Here is a 27,281-nt window from a genome sequence, read left to right as displayed (position 1 = left end):
AACATACACTGCTAAAAATTTACCATAGACTATCATTAGATGCGATAAAATCGCATCTAATGATTAGTCACATGCGTAGAAACTGTGTACACGCAGCTTACTACACATGTCTGCCGGCTCACCTGTCCCTCCACCGGAAGTCCCTCGTCCACTGCAGTTCTCGCAATAACTTATGTTATCGCAAGAACTGCCGTGACCGGGAGTTATCTCCGGTCACTAGTCTGGTTCTCGCAAACAGCTGATCAGCTGCTTGTGAGAACGCTGCAGTGTAGGTGATCGCTGGAGAGTTATCTCCGGCGATCATCTACAGGCTCTGCTACATCTGGATGTCAGGCATCCAGATGTAGCAGAGCCGGAGTCGTCTACACTGTGTGCACATACAACATTGAACATACACCATACAACATACACCATGCGACAACATGCGGCGACATGCAACAACATGCGGCATCGTGCGACGACATGTGACGACATGCGACATGCAACAACATGCGACATGCACGATGCGACATACACCATACAACACATACATACAGTACATACATATAGACATACAGTACATTAAACATAGATTACATACTCGCCATCACTTGTCACTTTGATCCCCGAAGCCATTGTCACCTGTAAAAAAAGTAAAATAATAAACACTATACTCCCTGATCCGCAGAAATCCTATTAAAATGAGTGTCCCACGACGATCTCCCGTGGAGAGCAGCAGCATCAGCTCATGCGACAGCTCTCCAGGGGCTCCAGGAATACAATGAAGGAAGGTATCCTTCTGCACTGTATTCCTCTGCCACTGTAAAAAATAGTCCCTAGTCTCACCTGTGGCACTGCTGTGTGAGAAAGTTCCCACCCAGCAATACCATAAAGTGAGACTCTGAACTAAGGTAACCTCAGTGATGCACTGCAGGAGCCATTATCTCCTGTCAGTGTGTCACTGAGGGTCCTATAGAGCAGTGACATCACCCGATGTCACTGTTCTATAGGGGAGATCGTCGTGGAACACTCGTTATTAATTGGACTACGGCGGACAGGGAGTATACGGTTTATTATTTTACGTTTTTGCAGGCGATCAAGTAGGGTAAGTATGGTGAAATTAAGAATAATAAAATACTTTTTTTCTGGCTGTGTCTATTTCTTTTTTTAACTCTTTCACTACTCTAGGATTAATAATGGATAGGCGTCTTAGTGAGGCTTCTCCATTATTAACCCGGCTTCCTGTCACCTTACAATAGCAAGGTGACATTAACCCCTTATTACCCCATATCCCACCGCTACACGGGAGTGGGAAGAGGGGCTAAGTGCTGGAATTGGTGCATCTTACAGATGCACCATTTATAGGGCGGCTGTGGGCTGGTATTTGTAGCCGGGAGGGGGCCAATATCCATGTCCCCTCTCTAGGCTATGAATATCAGTCCGCAGCTGTCTGCGTAGCCTTTCTGGCTATAAAATATAGGGGGATCCCACGTCAATTTTTTTTGGGGGTCCCCCCATTTTAATAGCCAGTAAAGGCTACGAAGACAGCTGCGAGCTGATATTCATAGCCTGGGGAGGCCATGGGTATTACCCCTTCCCAGGCTACAAATATTGGCCGTTGGCTGTCCCCCTCTGGCGCAGAAAATTGCACGGGAGCCCACGCCATTTTTTTTTTAATTAAACGCTCATTCATAAACATCGGCCTTGCTATTATATATCTACTAGATGGTGGCCCGATTCTAACACATCGGGCATTCTAGAATATGTATGTACTTTATTTACAAAGTGGTGTTTAAATCCCGCTGCAATACCGCTGATTGGTCACGGCCGGCCGGGCGCGAGCAATCAGCGAAGCGTGGTTTAAATACCGCATCAATTCACGGCCTGACTGCACCTGTCGCTGATTGGTTGCGCCAGCCGCCCGTGACCAATTAGCGACGCGGGATTTCCGTTACAGACAAACAGACCCTTAGACGATTATATATATATATATATATATATATATATATATATATATATATATATACTAGATGGTGGCTCGATTCTAACGCATTGGGTATTCTAGAATATAGTTGTATGTATGTACGTCGGGCTGTGAGTGGGGGTTAAATTTCGCGCCAATATCGCTGATTGGTCACAGCCGGCCGCGTAGTACAGTATATAGCACAGCCACATAGCATATAGCACAGCCATGTAGTATATAACACAGCCACGTAGTATATAGCACAGCGATGTACAGTAGTATATAACAGCCCACATAGTATATAGCACAGCCCACACAGTAGATAGCACAGCCACGTAGTATATAACACAGCCACGTAGTATATATCACAGCCCACGCAGTAGATAGCACAGCCATGTAGTATATAGCAGCCACGTAGTATATAACACAGCCATCTAGTATATAGCACAGCGATGTAGTATATAACACAGCCCACGTAATATATAGCACAGCCCACGCAGTAGATAGCACAGCCACGTAGTATATAGCAGCCATGTGGTATATAACACAGCCACGTAGTATATAGCACAGCGATGTAATATATAACACAGCCCACGTAGTATATAGCACAGCCCACGCAGTAGATAGCACAGGCACGTAGTATATAGCAGCCACTTAGTATATAACACAGCCACGTAGTATATAGCACAGCGATGTAGTATATAACACAGCCCATGTAGTATATAGCACCAGGGCCGTATTTAGAGTTTCTGCTGCCCTAGGCACTTTTAGCACTGCCTCCCCATTTGGTGAGTATGACACTATCGGCAGTGACTTCGGCAAGAATCGCTGATGTGAAAGTCGCCTTTTGCAGCAGATCCGGCAGTTTTTCTGCATCTGCCGCGTAACGGATCACTTACAGCATCACTGCAATCAGCCTCATTCATTCCCTATGGGATTTGCGGCACTTGCCATGATCTGGCAAATGCTGTACCATACCTCCCAACTTTTGGAGAAGGGAAGGAGGTATAAAGTTTGCGGCGAGCGTAGTGCGCCGTGGAAAATTTTAGGCCACGCCTCTGACCACACCCATTTCACAACTAGTCACACCCATATCCACGTCCCAACCACAGCCATTTAGCACTGCTGATCACACTGTTTTATATACAATAATTATAAACAAAAAAATATGGCCACACAGTGCTCAATACTGTATAACAGCCACACATGATGCTCCATACTGTATAATGGCCACACACAGTTCTCCATACTGCATAATGGCCACACATGATGCTCCATACTGTGTAATGGCCACACATGATGCTCCATACTGTATAATGGCCACACATGATGTTCCATAGTGTATAATGGCCACACATGATGCTCCATAATGTATAATGGCTACACAGTGCTCCATACTGTATAATGGCCACACAGTGCTCCATACTGTATAATGGCCACACATAGTGCTCCATACTGTATAGCGGCCACACACAGTTCTCCATACTGTATAATGATCCCACATGATGCTCCATACTGTATAATGGCCAAACATGATGCTCCATACTGTATAACGGCCACACATGATGCTCCATACTGTATAATGGCCATTGGCCACACATGATGCTCCATACTGTATAATGGCCACACGATTCTCCATACTGAATAATGGCCACACATGATGCTCCATACTGTATAATGGCCACACATTATGCTCCATACTGTATAATGGCCACACATGATTCTCCATACTGTATAACGGCCACACATGATGCTCAATACTGTATAATGACCCCCCCTTCTGTATGCATGGCTCATCTCTCTCCCATCCCATATGCATGGCTCATATTCCCCCCTCCTGTATGCATGGCTCATAATCCCCCCTGTATGCATGGCTCATATTACCCCCCTGTATGCATGGCTCATATCCCCCCTGTATGCATGGCTCATATCTCCCCCCCCGTATGCATGGTTCATATCCCCCCCGTATGCATGGCTCATATTCCCCCCCTGTATGCATGGCTCATAATCCCCCCCCCCGTATGCATGGCTCATATTCCCCTGTATGCTTGGCTCATATTCCCCCCCCAGTATGCATGGCTCATATTCCCCCCCTGTATGTTTGGCTCATATCCCCCTCCTGTATGCATGGCTCATATTCCCCCCCTGTATGCATGGCTCATATTGCCCCCCCTGTATGCATGGCTCATATCCCCCTGTATGCATGGCTCATATTGCCCCCCCTGTATGCATGGCTCATATCCCCCCTGTATTTATGGCTCATATTCCCCCCCCTCCTGTATGCATGGCTCATATTCCCTCTCCTGAATGCATGGCTCATATTCCCCCCGTGTGCATGGCTTATCTCTCCACCCCCCCGCTCCTGCTCCCATCTTGCATGGCGCGCCGGCTTATGTCCTCCTTCATCCCCCTGTCCCTCATACTCACCTGTAGCTCAACGCGCGGCCGCGCCGACATCCCTCTGGCTCTGTCCCGACTCCCGGCGCAGCACCTTCTTCCTGCGTGAGCGGTCACGTGATACCGCTCATTAAGGTCATGAATATGCGCATATTCATGATCTTAATGAGCGGTACCATGCGACCGCTCATTCAGGACGAGCTCCAGACGCCGAGACCAGGCATCGCTGGAGCAGGGTGAGTATCGTCTTCAAGGAGGGTGGGTAGGCGGGCGGCCGGGGGTGGGGAGCGGAGTTGGCGGTCGGTCGGGAGGTGACCCAGGACTTATGAAAAAAAAAAAAAAACCTTGCTCAGGTGCCGCCCCCTGCATTGTCCCCGCCCTAGGCACGTGCCCTCATGTGCCTAGTAGCAAATACGGCCCTGTATAGCACAGCCAACATAGTAGATATAGCAGACACGTAGTATATTGCACAGACAAGTAGTATATTGCCCAGCCACGTAGTATATAGCACAGAGACGTAGTATATAACACTGCCCATGCAGTATATAACACAGGCCACGTAGTATAGAGCACAGCGATGTAGTATATTGTCCAGCCACATAATATATACCACAGCCACGTAGTATATAGCACAGCGCACATAGTATATAGCACAGAGATGTAGTATATAACACAGCCCATGCAGTATCTAACACAGCCCACGTAATATATAGCAATGTGGACACCATATCCCTGTTAAAAGAAAAAATTAAAATTAAAAATAGTTCTATACTCACCCTCCGTCGGCCCCCGGATCCAGGCGAGGCGTTTACCGATGCTCCTCGCGACGCTCCGGTCCCAAGAGTGCATTGCAGTCTCGCGAGATGATGACGTAGCAGTCTCGCGAGACCGCTACATCATCATCTCGTGGGACCGCAATGCATGAACCGGTCACCGGAGCGTCGCGAGGAGCGGAAAGTCCTCAGCTGGATCCAGGGGCCGACGGAGGGTGAGTATATAATGTTTGTTTGTTTTTATTATTATTTTTAACATTAGATCTTTTTACTATTGATGCTGCATAGGCAGCATCAATAGTAAAAAAGTTGGTCACAAAGGGTTAATAGCAGCATTAACGGAGTGCGTTACACCACAGCATAGCGCGGTCCGTTAACGCTGCCATTAACCTTGTGTGAGCGCTGACTGGAGGGGGCACTGACTGCACGGGAGGAGGGAGCGGCCATTTCACCGCCGGACTGTGCCCATCGCTGATTGGTCGTGGCCGTTTTGCAGCGACCAATCAGCGACTTGGGATTTCCGTGACAGACAGACAGACAAACAGAATAAAGATACATAGATATACTAAACATCGGGCTTGGTATTATCTATTATCTATCTATCATCTATCTATCTATTATCTATCTTTTGATATATCTATCTAGCTATCTATAGATATATCTATCGATAGATTTATTTATAGATAATAGATACGATAGATAAATACGATAGATCTATCTATTATCTATCATCTATCTATCTGTTATCTATCATCTGTCTGTGTGTGTGTGTAAACATTATTCTTCAATGGAGTATGTCAATGAAGAGGTTATACAAGAAATGACATCACCCTTTTTTTTTGTATATCTTTATTGAGCTTACAAAAACACACACAAATCCGCATGAAAAACGCGTCAAAAAACGCATCAAAAACGCATGAAAAACGCAGGTGACCTCAGGTGCAGATTTGGTCAGGATTTTACCTGCATAAAATCCTGATGCAATCCTGAACGTGGACACATACCCTAAGGCCGGCGTCACACTGGCATTTTAAACGGCTGAGTGCAATGCGATAAAAAATCGCATTGCACTCGGACCAATGTTCAGCTATGGGGCAGCTCCCACCAGCCAACTTTTTGTCGGCCGTTTTCCTCGGTCCGAGACAATCGCAGCATGCTGCGATTGTCTCGGACCGAGGAAAACTCTCGGTTCACTCGCACCCATATAAGCCTATGGGTGCGAGTGAGACAGCGCACACCACTCGGATATCATCCGAGTGCTGTGCGTTATAAGTGGACCCCAGCAATGCAGGAGATGGAGAAATTAATTTCTCCGCAGCTGTGCTCCGATCCTCCCTGTGCGAGAGAATCGGAGCACAGACGCATGACACTCGGCTCCTGCTCTGCTGCGAGCAGGAGCCGAGTGTCATTAGCATATCGCATCCGATGATCTCGCATCGGATGCAATACGCTAGTGTGACGCCGGCCTAAGGGTATGTGTCCACGTTCAGGATTGCATCAGGATTTGGTCAGGATTTTTCATCAGTATTTGTAAGCCAAAACCAGGAGTGGAACAATTAGAGGAAAAGTAGAATAGAAACATATGCTCCACTTCTGTATTTATCACCCACTCCTGGTTTTGGCTTACAAATACTGATGTAAAATCCTGACCAAATCCTGATGCAATCCTGAACGTGGACACATACCCTTAGGGTATGCCCAAAGCTCCGCCCCCCTTTTGCAGACGCGATGCCGGATGTGCTCATTGCACGAATCCGGCATCATCGCACCCCACACATAGGGCCCTGTGCTTTACCTTGCGGCGGCGCAGCGTCGCTGCAAGGTAAACGGACATGCTGCGATAAGACAAGACGCGCCGCATGTCCAAAATCGCAGGGCCGCCGGGTGCGTGTTACCACGCATAGGGAGACGGGATTCCACAAAATCCCCTCCACTATGCTGTAACATCTGGACGCTGCGTGTTTGACGCTGCGGCTCTACGCGGCGTCAAACACGCAGCGTTTCCAAAACGTGGAAACATACCCTTAGGGTATGTGCACACATTGCGGATTTTGTTGCGGATTCGCAGTTTTCCCTGAGTTTACAGTACCATGTAAACCTATGGAAAACAAAATCCGCTGTGCACATGCTGCAAAAAAAAAAAAAAAAAACAACGCGCGGAAACATAGCGTTGTTTATTCCGCAGCATGTCAATTCTTTGTGTGGATTCCGCAGCGGTTTACACCTGCTCCATAATAGGAATCCACAGGTGTAAAACCGCACGTGGAATCCGCACAAAATCCGCAAAAAAAATTGCGGTAAATCCGCGGAAATTCTGCAGGAAATCCACAGTGCGGTTTACCTGCGGACTTACCAAAATCAGTCCGGAAAAATCCGCAGAGTAATCCGCAACGTGTGCATATACCCTTGGGGCTCATTTCCACATGCGAGGCACACGTCCGTATCTCGCATGTGGAAACCAAGCTGTGGAGCCGGCACTCAGGAGCGGAGCGTGCGGCCGCATAGGAACACATGGAGCCGCACGCTCTGCTCCTGAGTGCCGGCACCAGGGCTTGGTTTCCACATGCGAGATACGGACGTGTGACTCGCATGTGGAAATGAGCCCTTATAGTCCCACACCTGGTGCCCTCACTGCCTCTAGAGCAGATTCCTCAGATTTTGTAGAAAATCAAAAATCCTTTCTCTTTTTTAGCATGAAGTTATATCTAATTACACTTCATTGCTTTAACTATACATATAGATATATAGATCATGCACACGGCTCTGCTCCGTACACACAGCGCTCCGCTCCACATACGTTGTACCCACACGGCTCCGCACACCTCGTACACACACGGCTCTGCTCCGTACACCTTGTACACACACGGCTCTGCTCCGTACACCTCGTACACACACGGCTCCACTCCGTACACCTCGTACACACACGGCTCCGCTCCATACACCTCGTATACACACGGCTCCGCTCCGTACACCTCGTACACACGCGGCTCTGCTCCGTACACCTCGTACACACACGGCTCTGCTCCGTACACCTCGTACACACACTGCTCTGCTCCGTACACCTCATACACACACGGCTCCGCTCCGTACACCTCGTACACACGCGGCTCTGCTCCGTACACCTCATACACACACGGCTCCACTCCGTACACCTCGTACACACGCGGCTCTGCTCCGTACACCTCATACACACACGGCTCCACTCCGTACACCTCGTACACACGCGGCTCTGCTCCGTACACCTCGTACATACACGGCTCCACTCCGTACACCTCGTACACACGCGGCTCTGCTCCGTACACCTCGTATACACGCGGCTCTGCATATATCATACACACACGGCTCCGCTCCGTACACCTCGTACACACGGCTCTGCTACATCCACCCTGTAAACCCCTCCTGACCCCACACAGAAACTTCCCCTCATCCAGCACCATGACAACCAGCACAGCAGAGTCCTGCATACACTGAGGCCCCTGATCATGTGACCCCTGACTCCTCCCCTCCTGTGACCTCATCCCAGGTCCTGTGCGCACAAGTAGATCTTTGTTTCTATCCTGAGAAGCCGCTGACAGACCTGAGGGAACAGGTAATTTATTAGATGAGAATTATCTCCCTAAAACCTTCAGTCGCAGCTTCGTTACTGGAGATTTCCTACAATTTATGATTTATAATCCTGAAGATTGGAAGTCCATGAGGACTGTGTCCTCTCCCCTCTGTACAGGTTGGTCCCTAATATATTACTGTATTTTATATACGTGTATAAAGCTTCTACATATATACATCACCAGAGAGTCAATAGTGCTCAGGCCCGGACTGCCAATCTGCCTTATTGGGCCGATGACCGGTGGGCTGGTCTGGTAGGTCATAAAATGTTGTGAGTGTACCATTTTATATCAGTGAGCCTTGCATTCTGTGTGGAGTCTGAGGTTATCTATCTACTTACCTTTATGGTAGGTAAATAAAAAATCAGTGGACAACTCCGTGTTCTAAGAGATTAGGACGGTCACTCCACAAAGCACGTGGCCCAGATTTGACAAGCCGGTCTCCTGTATCATGCACTAATTAGTAGCTTCTAATGCTCCTGACTGCAGAGTTTGCTCTGAAGAGGATATCATTGTCAGAACAGTCATTCGCACAGGTACATAGGTGCCGACGTCCTCCGGTATTCACTGGGAAAATACTAATGTGGTCTCAAAATGATAGTGTTCATGCAGCAGAGACTATGGGCTATATTCAGTTGGCAGGAGTACCAAAAGTGCTGGGCTGAGATGCTTCTATTGATAATTGCTCATGCCAGTTGCCATTTGAGATGGCCTTTTAATTTTGTGGATGTTGGGCTCAGAAATTAACTGATGTTCACATCAAGCTAGTGATCTTCACTTAATAGTTTATATGCAAAAAAACCTCCTAAGTTAATCTAATTTCCTTCTATGATGGAATCACTGACTGGATGGATCAGGGAAATGCGGTAGAGTATATCTCAACTTCAGCAAAGCATTTGATAAAGTATCTTGTACTATCCTTTTTGAAAAAATCATCTATGTTTAGGTGGATTCATAACTGGCTCGGTGATTGCACTCAAAGAGTGGTAATAAAGTGTTGCAAGTGGGGTACCACAAAGCTCTGTCCTGCCTCGAGTGTTGTTCAATATTTATCTAGATCTAGATAAGAGAACTGAAGGTAAACTAATCAAATTTGCCGATGATGCAAAGCTAGGAGGGATATTTAACACTAGGAGAAGAAAAAGTAAGGATGTAGAGTAGCTTAAATAATGGAAGGCGATTAATAGAATGGTATTTAACAGGGAGAAATGCAAGATTCTACATCTGAGCAAGAAAAACTAAAATTACATCTACAGAATGGGAGTAATAGAACTGAGCAACAGCATGTGTGAAAAAGACTTGAGTTTCCTAATAGATCACAGACTGCACATCAATCAACAGTGTGATGCAGCAGCAAAAAAGGTAAACACTACTCCTTGGTCAGACCTCATCTGGAATACTGTGTCCAGTTCTGGGCACTGCATGTTAAAAAAGACATTGAAAAACTGGAGCAAGTTCAAAGAAGAGCTAACAGGATGGTAAGCTGACTTCAACGTATGTCCTATGAGGAACGTTTAAAGGATCTGGGAATGTTTAGCTTGCAAAAAAGAAGGCTAATAGGAGACTTAATAGCTGTCTACAAATATCTACAGGGATGTCACAATGTAGAGGTATAATTCTCATTTGCACATGGAAACACGAAAAGCAATGGAATGAAACTGAATGAAACTGCACTGATGTAAAATATTGACCAAGTGAACTTGGCCTTATGGTGATTCCAGTAATGGACCTAATAGTCCACGCAGTCGTGACCGCGGTCAATTCACTATGTAAAGGTTCAGTGATGAGTTGGGGTTTAAGATTAGTGATGAGCGAGTATATTCGTTGCTCGGGTGACCTCCGAGTATTTATGACTGCTTGGAGATTTAGTTTTCAACTTTTCATCATGGCAGCTGAATGATTTACAGCTACTTGTCAGGCTGAGTACATGTGGAAGTTGCCTGGTTGCTAGGCAATCCCCACATGTAATCAAGCAGGCTAGTAGCTGTAAATCATTCAGCTGCCGTGATGAAAACGAAATCTCCAAGCAGTCATAAATACTCGGAGGTCACCCGAGCGAGTGGACCATTCACCTGGGACAAGCCGCATGTTTGTGTCTTCAACTATGCAGAATGCACCCTTGATAAAGGCTAATTAAGCCAAAGCATTGGGATGTTCGCTTCTTCTAAAAAATTCTCTTCTGTTTATCCCTGGCTGTGAAATCCCTGATTTGAATTTGATGAATTAAACCTTTTTTTCAATTGCAACCTGACTTCTCTACTTAATGTGTGCCTGAGGTTACTATATGAACAGTGTACAATTCTTGTCTGCCCTTAGATCCCAAGCAACAAGTATTTTATTACACCCACAGAAAAAAAGGGCATGGCTTAGTACATTTCCTGAGAAAGAAAATATTTTAATTCGGATTCTGCCGAATTCCTTGAAACTGATTCAACCCAGTTTCCTGTGCCTTCTGTAACAAGGAAAACTTAACACAAAGACTCCTCTATATCAGACCACGCCCTACATTATAGCTTTTATGAATAACCCTTATAAAGCTAATACTAAAATACAAAATTATCAAACATATATATATATATATACAGTACAGACCAAAAGTTTGGACACACCTTCACATTTAAAGATTTTTCTGTATTTTTATGACTATGAAAATTGTAAATTCACACTGAAGGCATCAAAATTATGAATTAACACATGTGGAATTATATACTTAAAGGGCACCTGTCACCCCGTTTTTTCGGTATGAGATAAAAATACTGTTAAATAGGGCCTGAGCTGAGCATTACAATAGTGTAGTTTGTGGACCCCGATTCCCCACCTATGCTGCCGAAATACGTTACCAAAGTAGTCGTTTTCGCCTGTCAATCAGGCTGGTCAGGTCAAAAGGGTGTGGTGTCCTCCCCCAGATCTTGCGTAGTTTTCCGTTGGTGGCGTAGTGGTGTGCGCATGTCCAAGGTCCAGATTCCTCTGCCAGGGGATTTCAAAGAGCGCGGTGTCCGTTATTGCATTGGTGATCGGTGGGCGCGGCCATCTTCCTTTGGCCGCGCGTGCGCAGAAGCGGCGCTGTGCTGGCCGCGACGCTCTGCTGGCCGCGGCTTCAGGAAAATGGCCGCCGCGATATCCATCTGCGCACGCGCGGCATCCCGCGGCCATTTTCCTGAAGCCGCGGCCAGCAGAGCGTCGCGGCCAGCACAGCGCCGCTTCTGCGCACGCGCGGCCAAAGGAAGATGGCCGCGCCCACCGATCACCAATGCAATAACGGACACCGCGCTCTTTGAAATCCCCTGGCAGAGGAATCTGGACCTTGGACATGCGCACACCACTACGCCACCAACGGAAAACTACGCAAGATCTGGGGGAGGACACCACACCCTTTTGACCTGACCAGCCTGATTGACAGGCGAAAACGACTACTTTGGTAACGTATTTCGGCAGCATAGGTGGGGAATCGGGGTCCACAAACTACACTATTGTAATGCTCAGCTCAGGCCCTATTTAACAGTATTTTTATCTCATACCGAAAAAACGGGGTGACAGGTTCCCTTTAACAAAAAAGTGTGAAACAACTTAAAATATGTCTTATATTCTAGGTTCTTCAAAGTAGCCACCTTTTGCTTTGTTGAGTGCTTTGCACACTCTTGACATTCTCTTGATGAGCTTCAAGAGGTAGTTACCGGAAATGGTCTTCCAACGATCTTGAAGGATTTCCCAGAGATGCTTAGCACTGGTTGGCCCTTTTGCCTTCACTCTGCGGTCCAGCTCACCCCATACCATCTCGATTGGGTTCAGGTCTGGTGAGTGTGGAGGCCAGGTCATCTGGCGTAGCACCCCATCACTCTCCTTCTTGGTCAAATAGCCCTTACACAGCCTGGAGGTGTGTTTGGGGTCATTGTCCTGTTGAAAAATAAATGATGGTCCAACTAAATGCAAACCAGATGGTATAGCATGCCACTGCATGGTGCTGTGGTAGCCATGCTGGTTCAGTATGCCTTCAATTTTGAATAAATCCCCAACAGTGTCACCAGCAAAGCACCCCCACACCATCACACCTCCTCCTCCATGCTTCACAGTGGGAACCAGGCGTGTAGAGTCACCTTTTCTGCATCGCACAAAGACACGGTGGTTGGAACCAAAGATCTCAAATTTGGAGTCATCAGACCAAAGTACAGATTTCCACTGGTCTAATGTCCATTTCTTGTGTTCTTTAACCTAAACAAGTCTCTTCTGCTTGTTCCCTGTCCTTAGCAGTGGTTTCCTAGCAGCTATTTTACCATGAAGGCCTGCTGCACAAAGTCTCCTCTTAACAGTTGTTGTAGAGATGTGTCTGCTGCTAGAGCTCTGTGTGGCATTGACCTGGTCTCTAATCTGAGTTGCTGTTAACCTGCGATTTCTGAGGCTGGTGACTCGGATAAACTTATCCTCAGAAGCAGAGGTGACTCTTAGTCTTCCTTTCCTGGGGCGGTCCTCATGTAGTTTCTTTGTAGCGCTTGATGGTTTTTGCAACTGCACTTGGGGACACTTTCAAAGTTTTTCCAATTTTTCGGACTAACTGACCTTAATTTCTTAAAGTAATGATGGCCACTCGTTTTTCTTTACTTAGCTGCATTTTTCTTGCCATAATACAAATTCTAACAGTCTATTCAGTAGGACTATCAGCTGTGTATCCACTTCAACATGTGCAGAGTGGAATTCCACCATGTAGGCACATCACATGTCAACCTGGCGTGGACAAAGACCTCTGTATCGATGCAAGTTGATGACCTGAGGGGTGCGAATGGCGTGAGCACACAGTTTCCATGCTTTCTGCAGCAGCTCACCCAGGCTAGGATAGTGGCGGAAAAAACTTTGTACCACCAGGTTGAGGACGTGAGCCATGCAAAGCACGTGTTTGAGCTTACCTTGCCATAGGGCCGCCACCAGGTTCGCACCGTTATCGGACACAGCCTTCCCTGGATGCAGGTTCAGTGGATACAGCCATTGATCAAACTCAGCCTGGAGAGCTGTCCACAAGTCTTCAGCTGTCTGACTGCGATCTCCAAGGCATATCAATTTTAACACTCCTGCACATGACAAAGCTATCTTTTACGTGACCACAACTGCGGTACCGTGGACTGGCGGCAGTGCTGAGAGAGGGCGATGTACGGTGAACCAGACAAACTGCTGGACCGTGAGAGAGGTGCAGGTGGAGATGTTGCTGTGGATAGAGAGTTGTGGTGTGATCATTCACTGAAATCAGTTAAAAACTACAGGCATGTCCGCTTGCATTACAGCTAACAGTGGGCTCTCGGTCAGCGTGACTGGAGAGGGTAAAGAACATGAGGTTCTGCGGTTGAAGACCTCCATCTCAATAGTTAGCACTATAACAGAGGAGGAGGAAGAAGCAGCAGATGCGACTGATGGGGTGGCTGATGGTTATTGAGGTCCACATTGTAGCGCAGTGGGATTCCCAGAGTAACACATGTTGATTGTGCATGTGAAGGTTCATACATGTAGTAGTCAAATTATTGCACTTTTTTCCTCTACTCAGTTTTTTTTTCAAAGTTGATAGATTACGTGAGTTGGCTTTTCCTTTGCAGTGTCAAAAATGCCCAGGCTAGGCAACCCTTGCCGCCCCTGCAAGCTGCAGACCCGCGGATGCTGCTAGTCACAGGCACAGTTGTGGCTGAGGATGCATTGCTCGTCGTGGCTGCCTCACTACATGTCTGCGACAGGGCACAATGTAACCTCCTTGTCTTCCTCCTCAAATAACCTGCTCAGCTGTGTGCCTTTTATGTTCATGCCAACTGGGATCTACCACCTCATCATCATCCTTTGTTTTATCACATTCCTCGCCTTTGGAGTCACCGTCCTCCTTTTCCTGCCCTGACAGCAGAGTACAGTCCGTGGGAGCCTCAGATATCTGAGTCTGATAGGGATCACCTTCCCCCAGGGGTTAACGTCTGATGACGAGGGTCAAAATGCTGCTTGGACCCTACTTCGTCATGGCCCGGATCCAAGCTAAAAAAGTGTTGGACGTTGGTGCAGATTTCCTCTTCTTGACTCTGTGAATCTTTTGAGTACACTTCTGATGACCATGGCATAGAATGTTTGAACAGCTCTTCAGACTCGCCCATCTATGGTTCCATACAGTCAGTTGCACGGTTGGAGATTTGGGACACTGGGGGAAGCAAAGGTAGTTTGGGTGCCATATCTGTGGACTGTACTGGGTGTGAGGTTGAGGTGGAGGAAGAGGAGGAGAGGCCACTTGAAGCTGCGCTTGCCATCCACTCGACCACATGCTCTTTCTGGGCCTCATCTACAAGTTGTACCACTGTGCGTCTGCCAAAGAAAGGTAGTGGAGTAGCCCGTCCAGTAACAGAAGTTGTCAGATGTCTTTGCATAGGACGTGATGTTGGTTCACTAGTGCTTTCACAAATATTACCACCTAGCCCACGTACTTCTTGAATATCAATCCTAATTCCCCCCTTCCACCACGGCCTTGCTTTTTCCCAGTCATGTTGCACAGATAGTGTGGTAGGAGCACATTATTAGCAGCAAAAAATTAGATTTTAAACTCTGCACCAGCTTTGCAAACAGCTGAATTTCAGTAGCAGGAAATTACAAGGTGAAATATGGCGTACTGAATCGCGTTAGGCTGGGTTCATATTGCGTTAATGGCAATGCGCTGACGGCATCCTTTACATAGCAGCACTAACGCTATGTAACGGATGCGTTAGCGCACCCATTAGCTGCCATTATGTAGCGCATCGCTAACGCATGTCATAATAGGCATGCGTTAGCGATGTGCCGTCATTCTGTGACGGACCCTCAGACGCGGTCTGCAGCGTTTTCGGGTCTGTCACCGCTAGCACAGATGAAGCATCTGCACTAGCGCGATCGCATAACACGATCTTTTTCGGCACTTGTGTTAACGCATGCATTGAACAGACTGCACTAACGCAATGTGAACCTAGCCTTAGTCACAGAATAAAGAATTATTTGAGTGTGGATGAGGTCTGTATGACAAAGAAGATATGCTACAAACAATTTGAAAATTATATGTCCCCTACTGTATGACATTAGTAACAGAAGAATTTCTTGGGGGCCTGTAGAACAGGCCTCTCTAACACACTAGATGCTACAAACAATTTGAAAGTGAGATATCCCCTACTGTATGACATTAGTAACAGAAGAATTATTTTTTAGTGTGGTGACACCTGTATAAACGAGAAGATATGCTACAAACAATTTCAAATTTGGATTTAGCCTGCTGTATCACGTTTGTAAAACCCTCAAAATGTTGTTTTTTACTGTGTGCAACAGCTCTGCACACACAACAATTTAACCTCCACAAAATTGCAATGTGGGATATGGCTGCCTGTATCACGTTTAGCAACAGTATTTTTTTTTTTTGTCATGTGTGTGAGGCCTGCAGACAGCTTAATTTCAACCCAACAAAATTACAACGTGGGAGACGGCGGGTTGTATCACGTTTTGCAACAGAAAAATCATATTTTTTTTTAATGTGTGCTAGGTCTGCAGACAGTTTCATACCACCACCACAAAATGACAACATGGAATACTGCGAGCTGTATCACATTCAGCAACAGAAAAAATTATATATATTTTTTTAATGTGCATGAGCTATGCACACTGAGGAATTTCACCACCACTAAATAACAAGGTGAGATATGGCATGGTGAATCACGCTAGCAACTGCCCCCCAAAAATATTTATTTCATGCACAACAGCTCAAATCACAGAACAATGTCACCACAGCACTAAATGACAAAGTGTAATATGTTATGCTGTTTCACATTTAGCAAGTGAAAAAATACGTTTTAGAATGCTATACTCGTGCATGAAGCACAATTGAAGCAGTGAACAAAACACTTGTAGGACATGTGCCCTGCTGGCTTTGTCTGTGGACCTCAGTAATGGCAAAAAAAAAATGCTGGAAAGTCGATTTCACAGCCACACTGGACAGTAGCTAGCTACACTATCTGATGAACAACTGCCTAGCTAACTAGCTAAAATCTTGCTGCTAACAGTGCCAGCTTCAGGAGCAGCCTCTGCGCTGTTACAGTGTCAAAATGGTGCTAAAACAAGATGTCCGCTATTTATATGGAGAAGGACATGTGATTTCAGCTGCCAATTACACAAGCCATTGTATTAGGACATTGCACCCTGATTGATTGGATAGCCGCAATGTGTACACATAAAGTTAGGGACATTTTTTTGTTTACAGTTTACAAGCACGCTGCTCCTCTGAGCTCTGCAAACCCCCTCCCCTCATCAAACACGTGCCAAACGCTCATGATACACAACAATTATCTTAGTCAAAGTGATGAAAATACTTTTAAGGCAATACAAATATTTTCCCGCACTTTTTACCAAATGTTACCGATTTTTCAGATTTTATAAAATTTTGCTTGTGTTTACCGAATGTTACCAATTTTTCAGATTTTATAAAATTTTACTCGTGCTTCCGATCAGTAATCGGAATTGGCATATTCGTGCCGAACTTTTGTTGGCAATCGGTTTCTGAACAAATTCGCTCATCACTAGTAGAGACTAACAAATGGTAGCAGCTATTCGGCAGTTTTTTCATATATTTCTAGGAGGAATAACAGAGGAATGCCACAGTACAAACAAAGACAAGTGAGGAGAACAGAAAGGTCCTTGCTCCTTCTCCCAGGAACTGTCTGATCAGTATAGACTAGAGGGACTGCCTGCACAGACCTGTTATCTGAGCAATAGGAGGAGACGTTATGGGGTAGAATGGGTTATGTTGGTGTATACTTATACACTTGTACTTTTAGTGAGGGATATCTGTCCTAATTAAAGGGATGGCCCATCTGGGACATTTATGGCATATTGATGGGAATATATCATCTATGTTTGATACATACAGGTCACGCAAGGTTACGATTAGAAATGAATGGAGTTAGTCACACGTGTAGCCACCTCTCTTTTTCTGCATGTTACCACTGGGTCCCCAATCTTTCCATTCAACAATGGGACCTGCATTTATTGGATAGACAATATATGTCATATTCTTTCAATTTGCCATAAATGTCTCCAATGGCACAAACTCGTGTCTCACATGCATATTACCCTAGTTATACAGGGACTGATCCCCCTATTAAAAATCTTACTAGTCCAATAGTGGTACAGTGCCTGAGAAAGTCACTTTTACTTCAAATGCAAATGAGGGCATTTTGGTGCACCCTTAGTGTGGCTAAGTGCTCAGTGCACCATTATTTCCCCGCCAGAGAGGAAGAGAGGACTGAGAAGAAAGTTTACATATTCATCTCCAGACGTCATTCGAACTCTCTCGCTCTTCATTCACTGGCCTCTCCCCTTCGGACAAATCAGTACTCATGAGGAATTTAGCAGCTTGCTGCAGTTCTGGCTTCCTCTTGATTATTGATTCTTCCAAAGGTAGGGAGAGAGGCCAATGGGCTCACTTGACATAATGTCATACGAGCCCCAGGAGAGCGAGTGCCGACAGCGATGGAATGGCGCCAGACGTGAGTATACGTGTTGTTATTTTTAGGGAGGAAAACATGCTGATTGAGAGTTGTGGACAACCTCTTTAAAGGGAGTGGTGTTAACATTATTTGTCATATAGGAGTGGGGAGGTGTGTGGGCTGGTGGTATCTGTGTGCCAGGGCTAGTCCGAATCCAGCCCTGATGGTGCTCTAATACTGTTACATCGTCATCTTCTCCCCATTCAGGTGCCACTGTATACAATATCACATCCTCTCAGTGGAGATCTTCTATATAAAATAATTTTCCTGATTGACCAACAAGGATGGATATCGACAGGGACAAGATGGCAGAGAGGATATTACACCTCACCCTAGAGATCCTCTTCCGGCTTACCGGAGAGGTGAGAGATTCTGATGACATCACATTACATCATTCGTATCTATGGGAATAACAGATGGACAGAACTGGAGAGGTGAGGACTCTGGGAATGTCTGTAGTGAGGTTTATTAATGTGTCTCTCCATAACCAGGATTACACAGTAGTGAAGAAGACCTCTAGTGAGCGCTGTCAGGCCCCTGTGTCTGAGGGATGGGGAAGACCCCTGAGCCCAATCACGGGGCCTCCACCTCACCCCCTGATACATGAGGACATCAACGACCAGAAGATCCTAGAACTCACCTACAAGATGATCGAGCTGCTGACTGGAGAGGTGACACTGCTGGGAATGCTGGGACATTATACAGTAACGCTATGAAGGGATCGAGGGGATGACGGTATCATTGTATGTGTCAGGTTCCTATAAGGTATCAGGACATCACCGTCCATTTCTCCATGGAGGAGTGGGAGTATTTAGAAGGACACAAAGATCTGTACAAGGACGTTATGATGGAGGATCCTGAGCCCCTCACATCACCAGGTAATAGACAGGACTAAATACACACGGCCTATAATTATCTGTATGTAAAGAATGAATTCAGTCCCTGTATGTGTTTCCTCCAGTTCTATCCAGTAAGAGGACAACACCAGAGAGATCTCCCAGTCCTCTTCTCCCACAGGACTCTAAAGAAGAATATCCCTATGAGCTTCAGGATCATCAGGTAGATGGAGAGAACTGAATGGAAAATGTATTAATTTGTATTAATAATATGTAATTAATCTGTAATATGTTTTAATCTAAGAAATTTGTATATGAATTAGACCCTTAAGCTCAGAGTCCAGTATTTGTGGATCAGCTCATTATGAATCCACATAAAAATCTAAAAAACGAGCTATCTAGGCAGCTTTGTACTTAATTTACATATATTTACATATATTTACATCTATAGTGGATCTTGTAGACATAATGAATTCAATGGCAGGATTTTGTAAATAATTCTTCTAAAACCACGTGAGGAGCAGTCATGTCTTTTAGCTGAATACAATGGTGATGCTACAACTAATGTGTCCGAATGAAAAACTCTTCAGGACTGAAGGGCTATAACAGCGGATGACCAGTTCTATTTCCATTGATGCATTTATGTCTAAGGGAAACAAAAGAGAAAGTCTTCAGTGGACAAAAGAGAGAAAATATTTTTTGTGGACAAACATTATCTGGTCAGCAGAATCCAAATTTCTATGGCACCTTGATGATGGGAGGGTCAGAAATTGTCATCCTTTTATCCTTCTTTGTGGTGTCAATATTTTAGGCTTGTGGAGGTGAAATAATGATGCTGAGAAGGTTTTTGTGGCACACCATGGGTGCTCTGATATCTGTTAATTTAGACAGTAGGGTGCACCAAATCATTGTGGTCCAACCCTTCAAGCATAATGCCATAAGGATCGTATAGCCATGGATTGATTCTGGGAACATGGCAGAGAAGTCTATCATTCTTTTCTGGTCTTCACAGTCCCTAGACTTTGGTTCTGAGGCGCATCTCCGGGATAAGGTAGAAAGACCTGACAATCTAATCTGAGGCAACTGCAAAAAGCTACCCTGTCCAAATGGAGGTTCAGCAAGCCACTAAAGTGGCCATTCAGAGTATGTTTTATACTTGGTGGAGATGAAAGGATAAAGCTGATCATAGACGTTAGATGTAGTGATGAGCGAGTGTATTCGTTGCTCGGGTGGTCTCCGAGCATTTATGACTGCTCGGAGATTTAGTTTTCCTTGCTGCAGCTGAATGATTTGCGGCTACTAGACAGCTTGATTACATGTGGGGATTCCCTAGCAACCAGGCAACCCCCACATGTACTTAGGCTGGCTAGTAGCTGTAAATCATTCAGCTGTGACGATGAAAACTAAATCGCCAAACACTAACAAATACTCGAAGGTCACCCGAGCAACGAGTATACTCGCTCATCACTAGCTAGATGTTGTCTGGATCTTCTCATAATTTTCTGGTTATAGAGATTACTGGTTAGAACTAGGAGCCGGCAGGTTGGATTTACACCTGAGACCTGCAGCTACAGTGGGTACGGAAAGTATTCAGACTCCTTTACATTTTTCACTCTTTGTTTCATTGCCGCCATTTGGTAAATTCAAAAAAGTTCATTTTTTTCACATTAATGTACACTCTGCACCCCATCTTGCCTGAAAAAAAACAGAAGTGTAGCCATTTTTGCTAATTTAATAAAAAAAGAAAAACTGAAATATCACATGGTCATAAGTATTCAGACCCTTTGCTCAGACACTCATATTTAAGTCACATGCTATCCATTTCCCTGTGATCTTCCTTGGGATGGTTCTACTCCTTCATTGGAGTCCAGCTATGTTTAATTAAACTGATAGGACTTGATTTGGAAAGGCACACACATGTCTATATAAGACCTCACAGCTCACAGTGCATGTCAGACCAAATGAGAATCATGAGGTCAAAGGAACTAACCAAGGAGCTCAGAGACAGAATTATGGCAAGGTACAGATCTGGCCAAGGTTACAACATAATTTCTGTACTCAAGATTCCTAAGAGCACAATGGCCTCCATAATCCTTAAATGAAAGAAGTTTGGGACTACCAGAAGTCTTCTTAGACCGGGTACCAGCCAAACTGAGCAATCGTGAGAGAAGAGCCTTGGTGAGAGTAAAGAAGAACCCCAAGATCACTGTGGCTGAGCTCCAGAGATGCAGCAGGGAGATGAGAGAAAGTTCCACAATGTCAACTATCACTGCAGTTCTCCACCAGTCAGGCATTTATGGCAGAGTGGCCCAACGGAAGGCTCTCCTCAGTGCAAGACATATGAAAGTTCACATAGAGTTTGCTAAAAAACACATGAAGGACTCCCAGACTATGAGAAATAAGATTCTGTGGTCTGTTGAGTCGAAGATAGACCTTTTTGGTGATAATTCTAAGTGGTATGTATGAAGAAAACTAGGCACTGCTCATCACCTGCCCAATACAATCCCAAAAGTGAAACATGGTCATGGCAGCACATACTATGGGGGCGTTTTTCAGCTGCAGGGACAAGACAATTGTTTGTCATTGAAGGAAACATGAATTCGGCCAAGTACAGAGATATCCTGGATGAAAACCTCTTCCAGAGTGTTCTGGACCTCAGACTTGGCCAAAGGTTCACCTTCCAACAAGACAATGATCCTAAGCACACCGCTAAAATAACAAAGGAGTGGCTTCAGAACAACTCTGTGACCATTCTTGACTGGCCCAACCAGAGCCCCTGACCTAAACCCAATTGAACATCACTGGAGAGACCTGAAATTGGCTGTCCACCAACGTTCACCATGCAACCTGACAGAACTGGAGAGGATCTGCAAGGAAGAATGGCAGAGGATCCCCAAATCCAGGTGTGAAAAACTTGTTGCATCATTCCCAAGAAGACTCATGGGTGTACTAGCTCAAAAGGGTGTTTCTACTCAATACTGAGCAAACGGTCTGAATACTTATGACCATGTGATATTTCAGTTTTTCTTTCTTAATAAATTTGCAAAAATGACTACATTTTCAGTCAAGATGGGGTGCAGGATGTACATTAATGAGAAAAAATCAACTTTTTTGAATTTATGGCTGCAATGAAACAAAGAGTGAAAAATTTAAAGGGGTCTGAATACTTTCCGTGCCCACTGTATGTGATAATTACTGATATCATTTTTGATCATGTTAATTTATGCTCGTCTTTGTTTTTCTAAACCATTTCACACAACTTTTCATCTGTCTGTGACTTTTACTATATTTGTTTCAGGGTGAAGCTTTGATTCTTATTAATACTGCAGGGACATATGAGAGGGATGATGAGTGGTGTAAAGAGAAGATTCCTACAGATAGCAGCACAGGTGAGTAGTGACCACTAAATGCAGAGAAGTCGCAGATTTTACTCAGTCACTGGTTGCTACAATTGTGTTGATTTATTTTAGGTTATGCTCCTCCAAGGTTTTTTTATGTGTACTTTACTGGCAGACAATTTTGATGGTTTTTAAATTTCGCAAAATTGAAATAGACTATATTTCCAATGAAACAATAAATACTGTGTTGATTTCCATACATTCGTTACTGGCTTTGTAGATACTTGATTGCTGCACTCAATACCTTGGAAACAGCAGAGATCTATTGGTCACCACTGTGATCAGTGATGATTGCTCAGCGATGAACCCCATCTGGCCAGAAGAGGAAGGATGGAGATCAGCCATAAGGAGATTCTAATAGATTGTGTGTCAGCGTCAATCAAACGGAATATAAAAGTATTGTGTGTGTATTACACCAGCAATCTGCTTATTGAGTGTTCAAGTCCAACAGTGGGCTTTATAGGTATAAAAAAAGGAAAAAATTGTTAGATTTATTAAAAAACTAAATTTTGAAAAATGTCACCATTAAAAATGCAGGTTTTTATGTAAAAATAAACAAATGCACATAATTGATAATTTTGTGTCCAGTATAACCCGAGCTATAAAACAGTTACATTATTTTTTATGTTAAAAAACGTGCCAAAGAATGATGTTTTTCATCAAAATATTACACAAAAAAAAACAACAACCAAACAAAAAAAAATCTTGTGTGCGAGATAAAATGCTATTAGTTAAAGTGAACCTGTCGCCCGGTTTGGCCGGTATGAGTTACGGCCACCACCTTTCAGGGCTGATATACAGCATTCTATAATGCTGTATATCAGCCCCCACTCGACCTGTAAGAGGAGAAAAGGACCTTTTATTATACTCACTGGGTAGGTGGTCCGGTCCGAGGGGTGTCGCGCTTCTTGGTCCGGCACCACCCATCTTCTTGCGATGCTGCCCTCCTTCTTGGTTCGTATGGATGAACCATTCCTGCATCATCCACACGTTCTGCTTGGCATCCCGCTACTGCGCAGGCGTACTTATCTGCCCTGTAGAGCAAATTCCTGCAGTGCATAGGCGCTGGTCCTCTCTGACCTTTCCTGGCGCCTGTGCAGAGGAGGACCTTGCTCTGCCCTCAACAGGGCAGATAAGTAGGCCTGCGCAGGAGCCCGATGCTGGGGAGACTGTGTGGATGATGCAGGGATGCATCACCCACACGAACCAAGAAGGAGGACGGCAATAATAAGATGGGAGGAGCCGGATCAGGACCAGCGACACTCCTCGGACTGGATCGCCCCGCAGGTGAGTATAATAAAAGTTATTTTTCTTCTCTTACAGGTCAGGTTGGGGGCAGATATACAGCATTATTGTTAGCAGCAGGAATAAATCATTTGTGTGCCTCTATCTGTGCAGCATCTACAGCAGGCTGCTTCTCTCATACACAGACACAGGAAAAACAGTCACATGTTCTCCCTGTGTGAGCCTCTGGGAGTTTTTTTGTTCTATCTTTATAAACAGTATACAAATCTAGCAACTAAACACTCGTAGACAGGAATGGAGTTGTTGCACTAAACATATTCCAACACCCCCAGTCAACAACTACTTACCCTGTTAGCCCCATTGCGGTCCTGAAGTCCACAAACTTGGCTCTTGATAATGGCTTTGTCATACCATCGGCTATCATCTTGCCAGACTTGAGCACACCACGTTCCACTAAGTCACGAAAGTGGTGATGTTTTACATCAATGTGCTTAGTCCTTGCATTAATCTTCTCACTGCTGGCAAATTTAATGCATCCTTGGTTGCCCTCATAGATAACTGTTGGTTGAGCTAGTGGCTTGCCGAAGCCTTCCAAAGTTGTTTCAACTTTACTTCTTGACTTGCATAAGCAGCAGACATATATTCTGCTTCTCTAGAAGATAATGCGACTGACAATTGATTTCTGCTGTACAAAGAAATTGAATTTTCTCCTAACTTGATCAAGTAACCACATAACCTCTGAGAGTGAGATCTCATGATGCAGATATCTGAAGACTTAGCCTTTGAGTTTCTTTAAGATATTGGAGAATTCTCTTAATTGCATTCCAGTCTCTTTGGCGTGGCTTGCTTACATGTCAGTATAGAATTCCGACTGTGCCTGTGATATCCAGACCAGTTGTGGTTGCTATGCACAGAAGCACCCCCACTGCTTGTCTGTAACTCTCATTGCTGGGTAGCAGATCTTCTTCTCCTTCCAACGTTAAGTAGGACGGATCCATTGGTGTTAACGCACCTTTATCTTCTGACATTCCAGACTGGTTTAGAATTGCGGAAATTTTAGAACTTTGGCTGAAAAGAGAACTCCCATCTTCCTCTCTCTGGATTTGGATTCCCAAATAATATGTCACATTTCCAAGGCCCTTAAGGTACCTTCACACGAAGCGACGCTGCAGCGATAGCGACAACGATGCTGATCGCTGCAGCGTCGCTGTTTGATCGCTGGAGAGCTGTCACACAGACCGCTCTCCAGCGACCAACGATGCCGAGGTCCCCGGGTAACCAGGGTAAACATCGGGTTGCTAAGCGCAGGGCCGCGCTTAGTAACCCGATGTTTACCCTGGTTACCAGCGTAAAAGTAAAAAAAACAAACAGCACATACTTACATGCGTCCCCCAGCGTCTGCTTCCTGACACTGACTGAGCTCCGGCCCTAACAGCACAGCGGTGACGTCACCGCTGTGCTTTCACTTTCACTTTAGGGCCGGCGCTCAGTAAGTGTCAGGAAGCAGACGCTGGGGGACGCATGTAAGTATGTGCTGTTTGTTTTTTTTACTTTTACGCTGGTAACCAGGGTAAACATCGGGTTACTAAGCGCGCCCCTGCGCTTGGTAACCCGATGTTTACCCTGGTTACCAGTGTAAAACATCGCTGGGTATCGTTGCTTTTGCTTTCAAACACAACGATACACAGCGATCGGACGACCAAATAAAGTTCTGGACTTTATTCAGCGACCAGCGACATCACAGCAGGATCCTGATCGCTGCTGCGTGTCAAACGAAACGATATCGCTAGCCAGGACGCTGCAACGTCACGGATCGCTAGCGATGTCGTTTCGTGTGAAGGTACCTTTAGTCTCAAAGTGCTGGTTGAGAATTTCACCTAGCTTTGCAATTTCTTTTTCATCTTGATGAGACATGATTACATTGTCTACGAACATACATTCACTCCTTTGCTACATTCTTCGTATACAAACATGGATCAGCTTGAGATCTTTTAAATCCTTTATCAAAACTTTGTTCATTTTCGAGTTCCATGCTCTTGGCGACTGCTTAAGTCCATAGAGAGATTTTTGCATTTTACAAACAAGGTGCTCTTCACCCTTTTTAATATATTCCTCGGGTTGGCTCATGTATAACTCTTCCTCAATGTCAACATGCATGAAGGCTGTTTTGATGTCAAAATTTCTTACTGTCATCTGTTGAACTGCAGCTACGGACATTAAAGTTCTAAATGTGGTTTGCTTCGCAACCAGAGAAAATGTAGCATCATAATCTTCATCACCATACTTTTGCGTGTACCCTTTTGCGACCAATCTTGCCTTAAACTGGTGAACTTTCCCTTCTGAGTCATATTTGCTTTTGAAGACCCACTTGCATCCAATAGCTCTTTTTCCCTGTGGTAGCTCAGTAAGCTCCCATACCTGAAGTAGGTGAAGGGACTTCATCTCTTCATTAGCGGCATTTATCCACTTCTGTTTCTTGTGGACAGGCAGTTTTTGCATGTCTTGCCAGGACTATGACTCTGGTTCTGGAAGTATTCTGACCATAATAAGGTCAGTGCTGAGATCTCATCTCCAGAGATTTTGGTGCTGAGATCTCCATCTGCGCATGTGCAATCCCCGGCAGCCATTTTCCCAGAGTCCACCACACAGTAAACCAAGTGCGGGGGCTCTGGGAATTCCCAAAATGTCGGCAGAGCCCCCGCAGCACTGAACACCCACAGCGGCGCTCCGCGCATCCAAATACCTCATCTCAGCCTGTGGCTTGCAGTAACACTTCACTCTTGCCTCCTCCAGCAGCGAACCTGGGACTTGGGGGTGTGTCCTTATAATCCGATGTGTCTTATAATCTGCAAAGTACGGTATATTCTCCCTTCGCTGCACTTTTATTTAGTAGTTCCAGCTCTTTATCTTAGGAGTTTACCTTTCTGGGTAAACTCCAGTATTATTCTTGCAGTAACTTGGTTTGCACTCCCTCTCAGCAACTTTTTCCTTTTCCCGCTGTTTGATTCTTAGGAGGTCTTTCTTATTTCCTTTATTTTTGGTACTCTGTAACCTTCACTCCTTCAACTTATTTGAATGTCTTAGTTTTTCACCTTGGGTTCTCGTATCTCACCTCACACCTTGATTTCCCCTTGATGGTAGTGTTGAGGAGGATTGAGAAACTCCTTGACAGCCTTTTAGGTAGCCAGGCCTGAGGTGGTGTTTTTTTAAGTTGTTTGGCTAGGGCCTTTCTAGTCTGTACAGGGACCAGATGGGTGTAGGCATGACATTTCACTCTTGAGAGTGTGAACAAGTTCATAACACCCTAGCGTAGCTGATCAAAAGAGGTCACTAAACCATCCCATCAGTACTAGCGAAGTGTGTACTATGGGCAGGGATCTATTTGCCATGAGTTTATGAACGGCACTTACTGGGAATTTCTCGTTCATTTGGAATTGCAATCCATGATCAATGGGGAGGTTCATTGAGTTACCCACATGTGTCAATAAAGGTAGCCACGCATTAGTTAGTTCATGGTGGACTGCAAACAGCCAGATATCGAAGGGCATTACAAACCTGTTATTCCTCAATCTC

At 45.1% G+C, this 27,281-nt stretch overlaps 1 protein-coding gene across 3 annotated transcripts in view; it reads left to right on the top strand.

Moving 5' to 3' along the window:
• The window catches only part of LOC143767373 (uncharacterized), a 46,730-nt gene that overhangs the window by 7,940 nt on the left and 11,509 nt on the right, over positions 1–27,281 (top strand). Inside the window, exons 1-6 of one of the 3 annotated variants that reach the window (XM_077255663.1) lie at positions 8,535–8,701; positions 18,437–18,591; positions 18,721–18,900; positions 18,984–19,107; positions 19,191–19,288; positions 22,364–22,454. The exons of 1 other annotated variant lie outside the window; for it this stretch is intronic. In XM_077255663.1, coding sequence (XP_077111778.1) covers positions 18,514–18,591; positions 18,721–18,900; positions 18,984–19,107; positions 19,191–19,288; positions 22,364–22,454 — 571 coding nt within the window. In that variant the 5' untranslated portion in view covers positions 8,535–8,701; positions 18,437–18,513. Of the gene's footprint in view, positions 1–8,534; positions 8,837–18,436; positions 18,592–18,720; positions 18,901–18,983; positions 19,108–19,190; positions 19,289–22,363; positions 22,455–27,281 lie in introns of those variants that run through there. One more of the 3 variants, XM_077255662.1, reaches the window with a different exon arrangement.

This window comes from Ranitomeya variabilis, chromosome 4 (genome assembly GCF_051348905.1).
Source record: "Ranitomeya variabilis isolate aRanVar5 chromosome 4, aRanVar5.hap1, whole genome shotgun sequence".
Taxonomy (NCBI): Eukaryota; Metazoa; Chordata; class Amphibia; order Anura; family Dendrobatidae; genus Ranitomeya; species Ranitomeya variabilis.
Note: the sequence above shows the minus strand (reverse complement) of the source record. Positions and strands in the feature narration are given on the sequence as shown.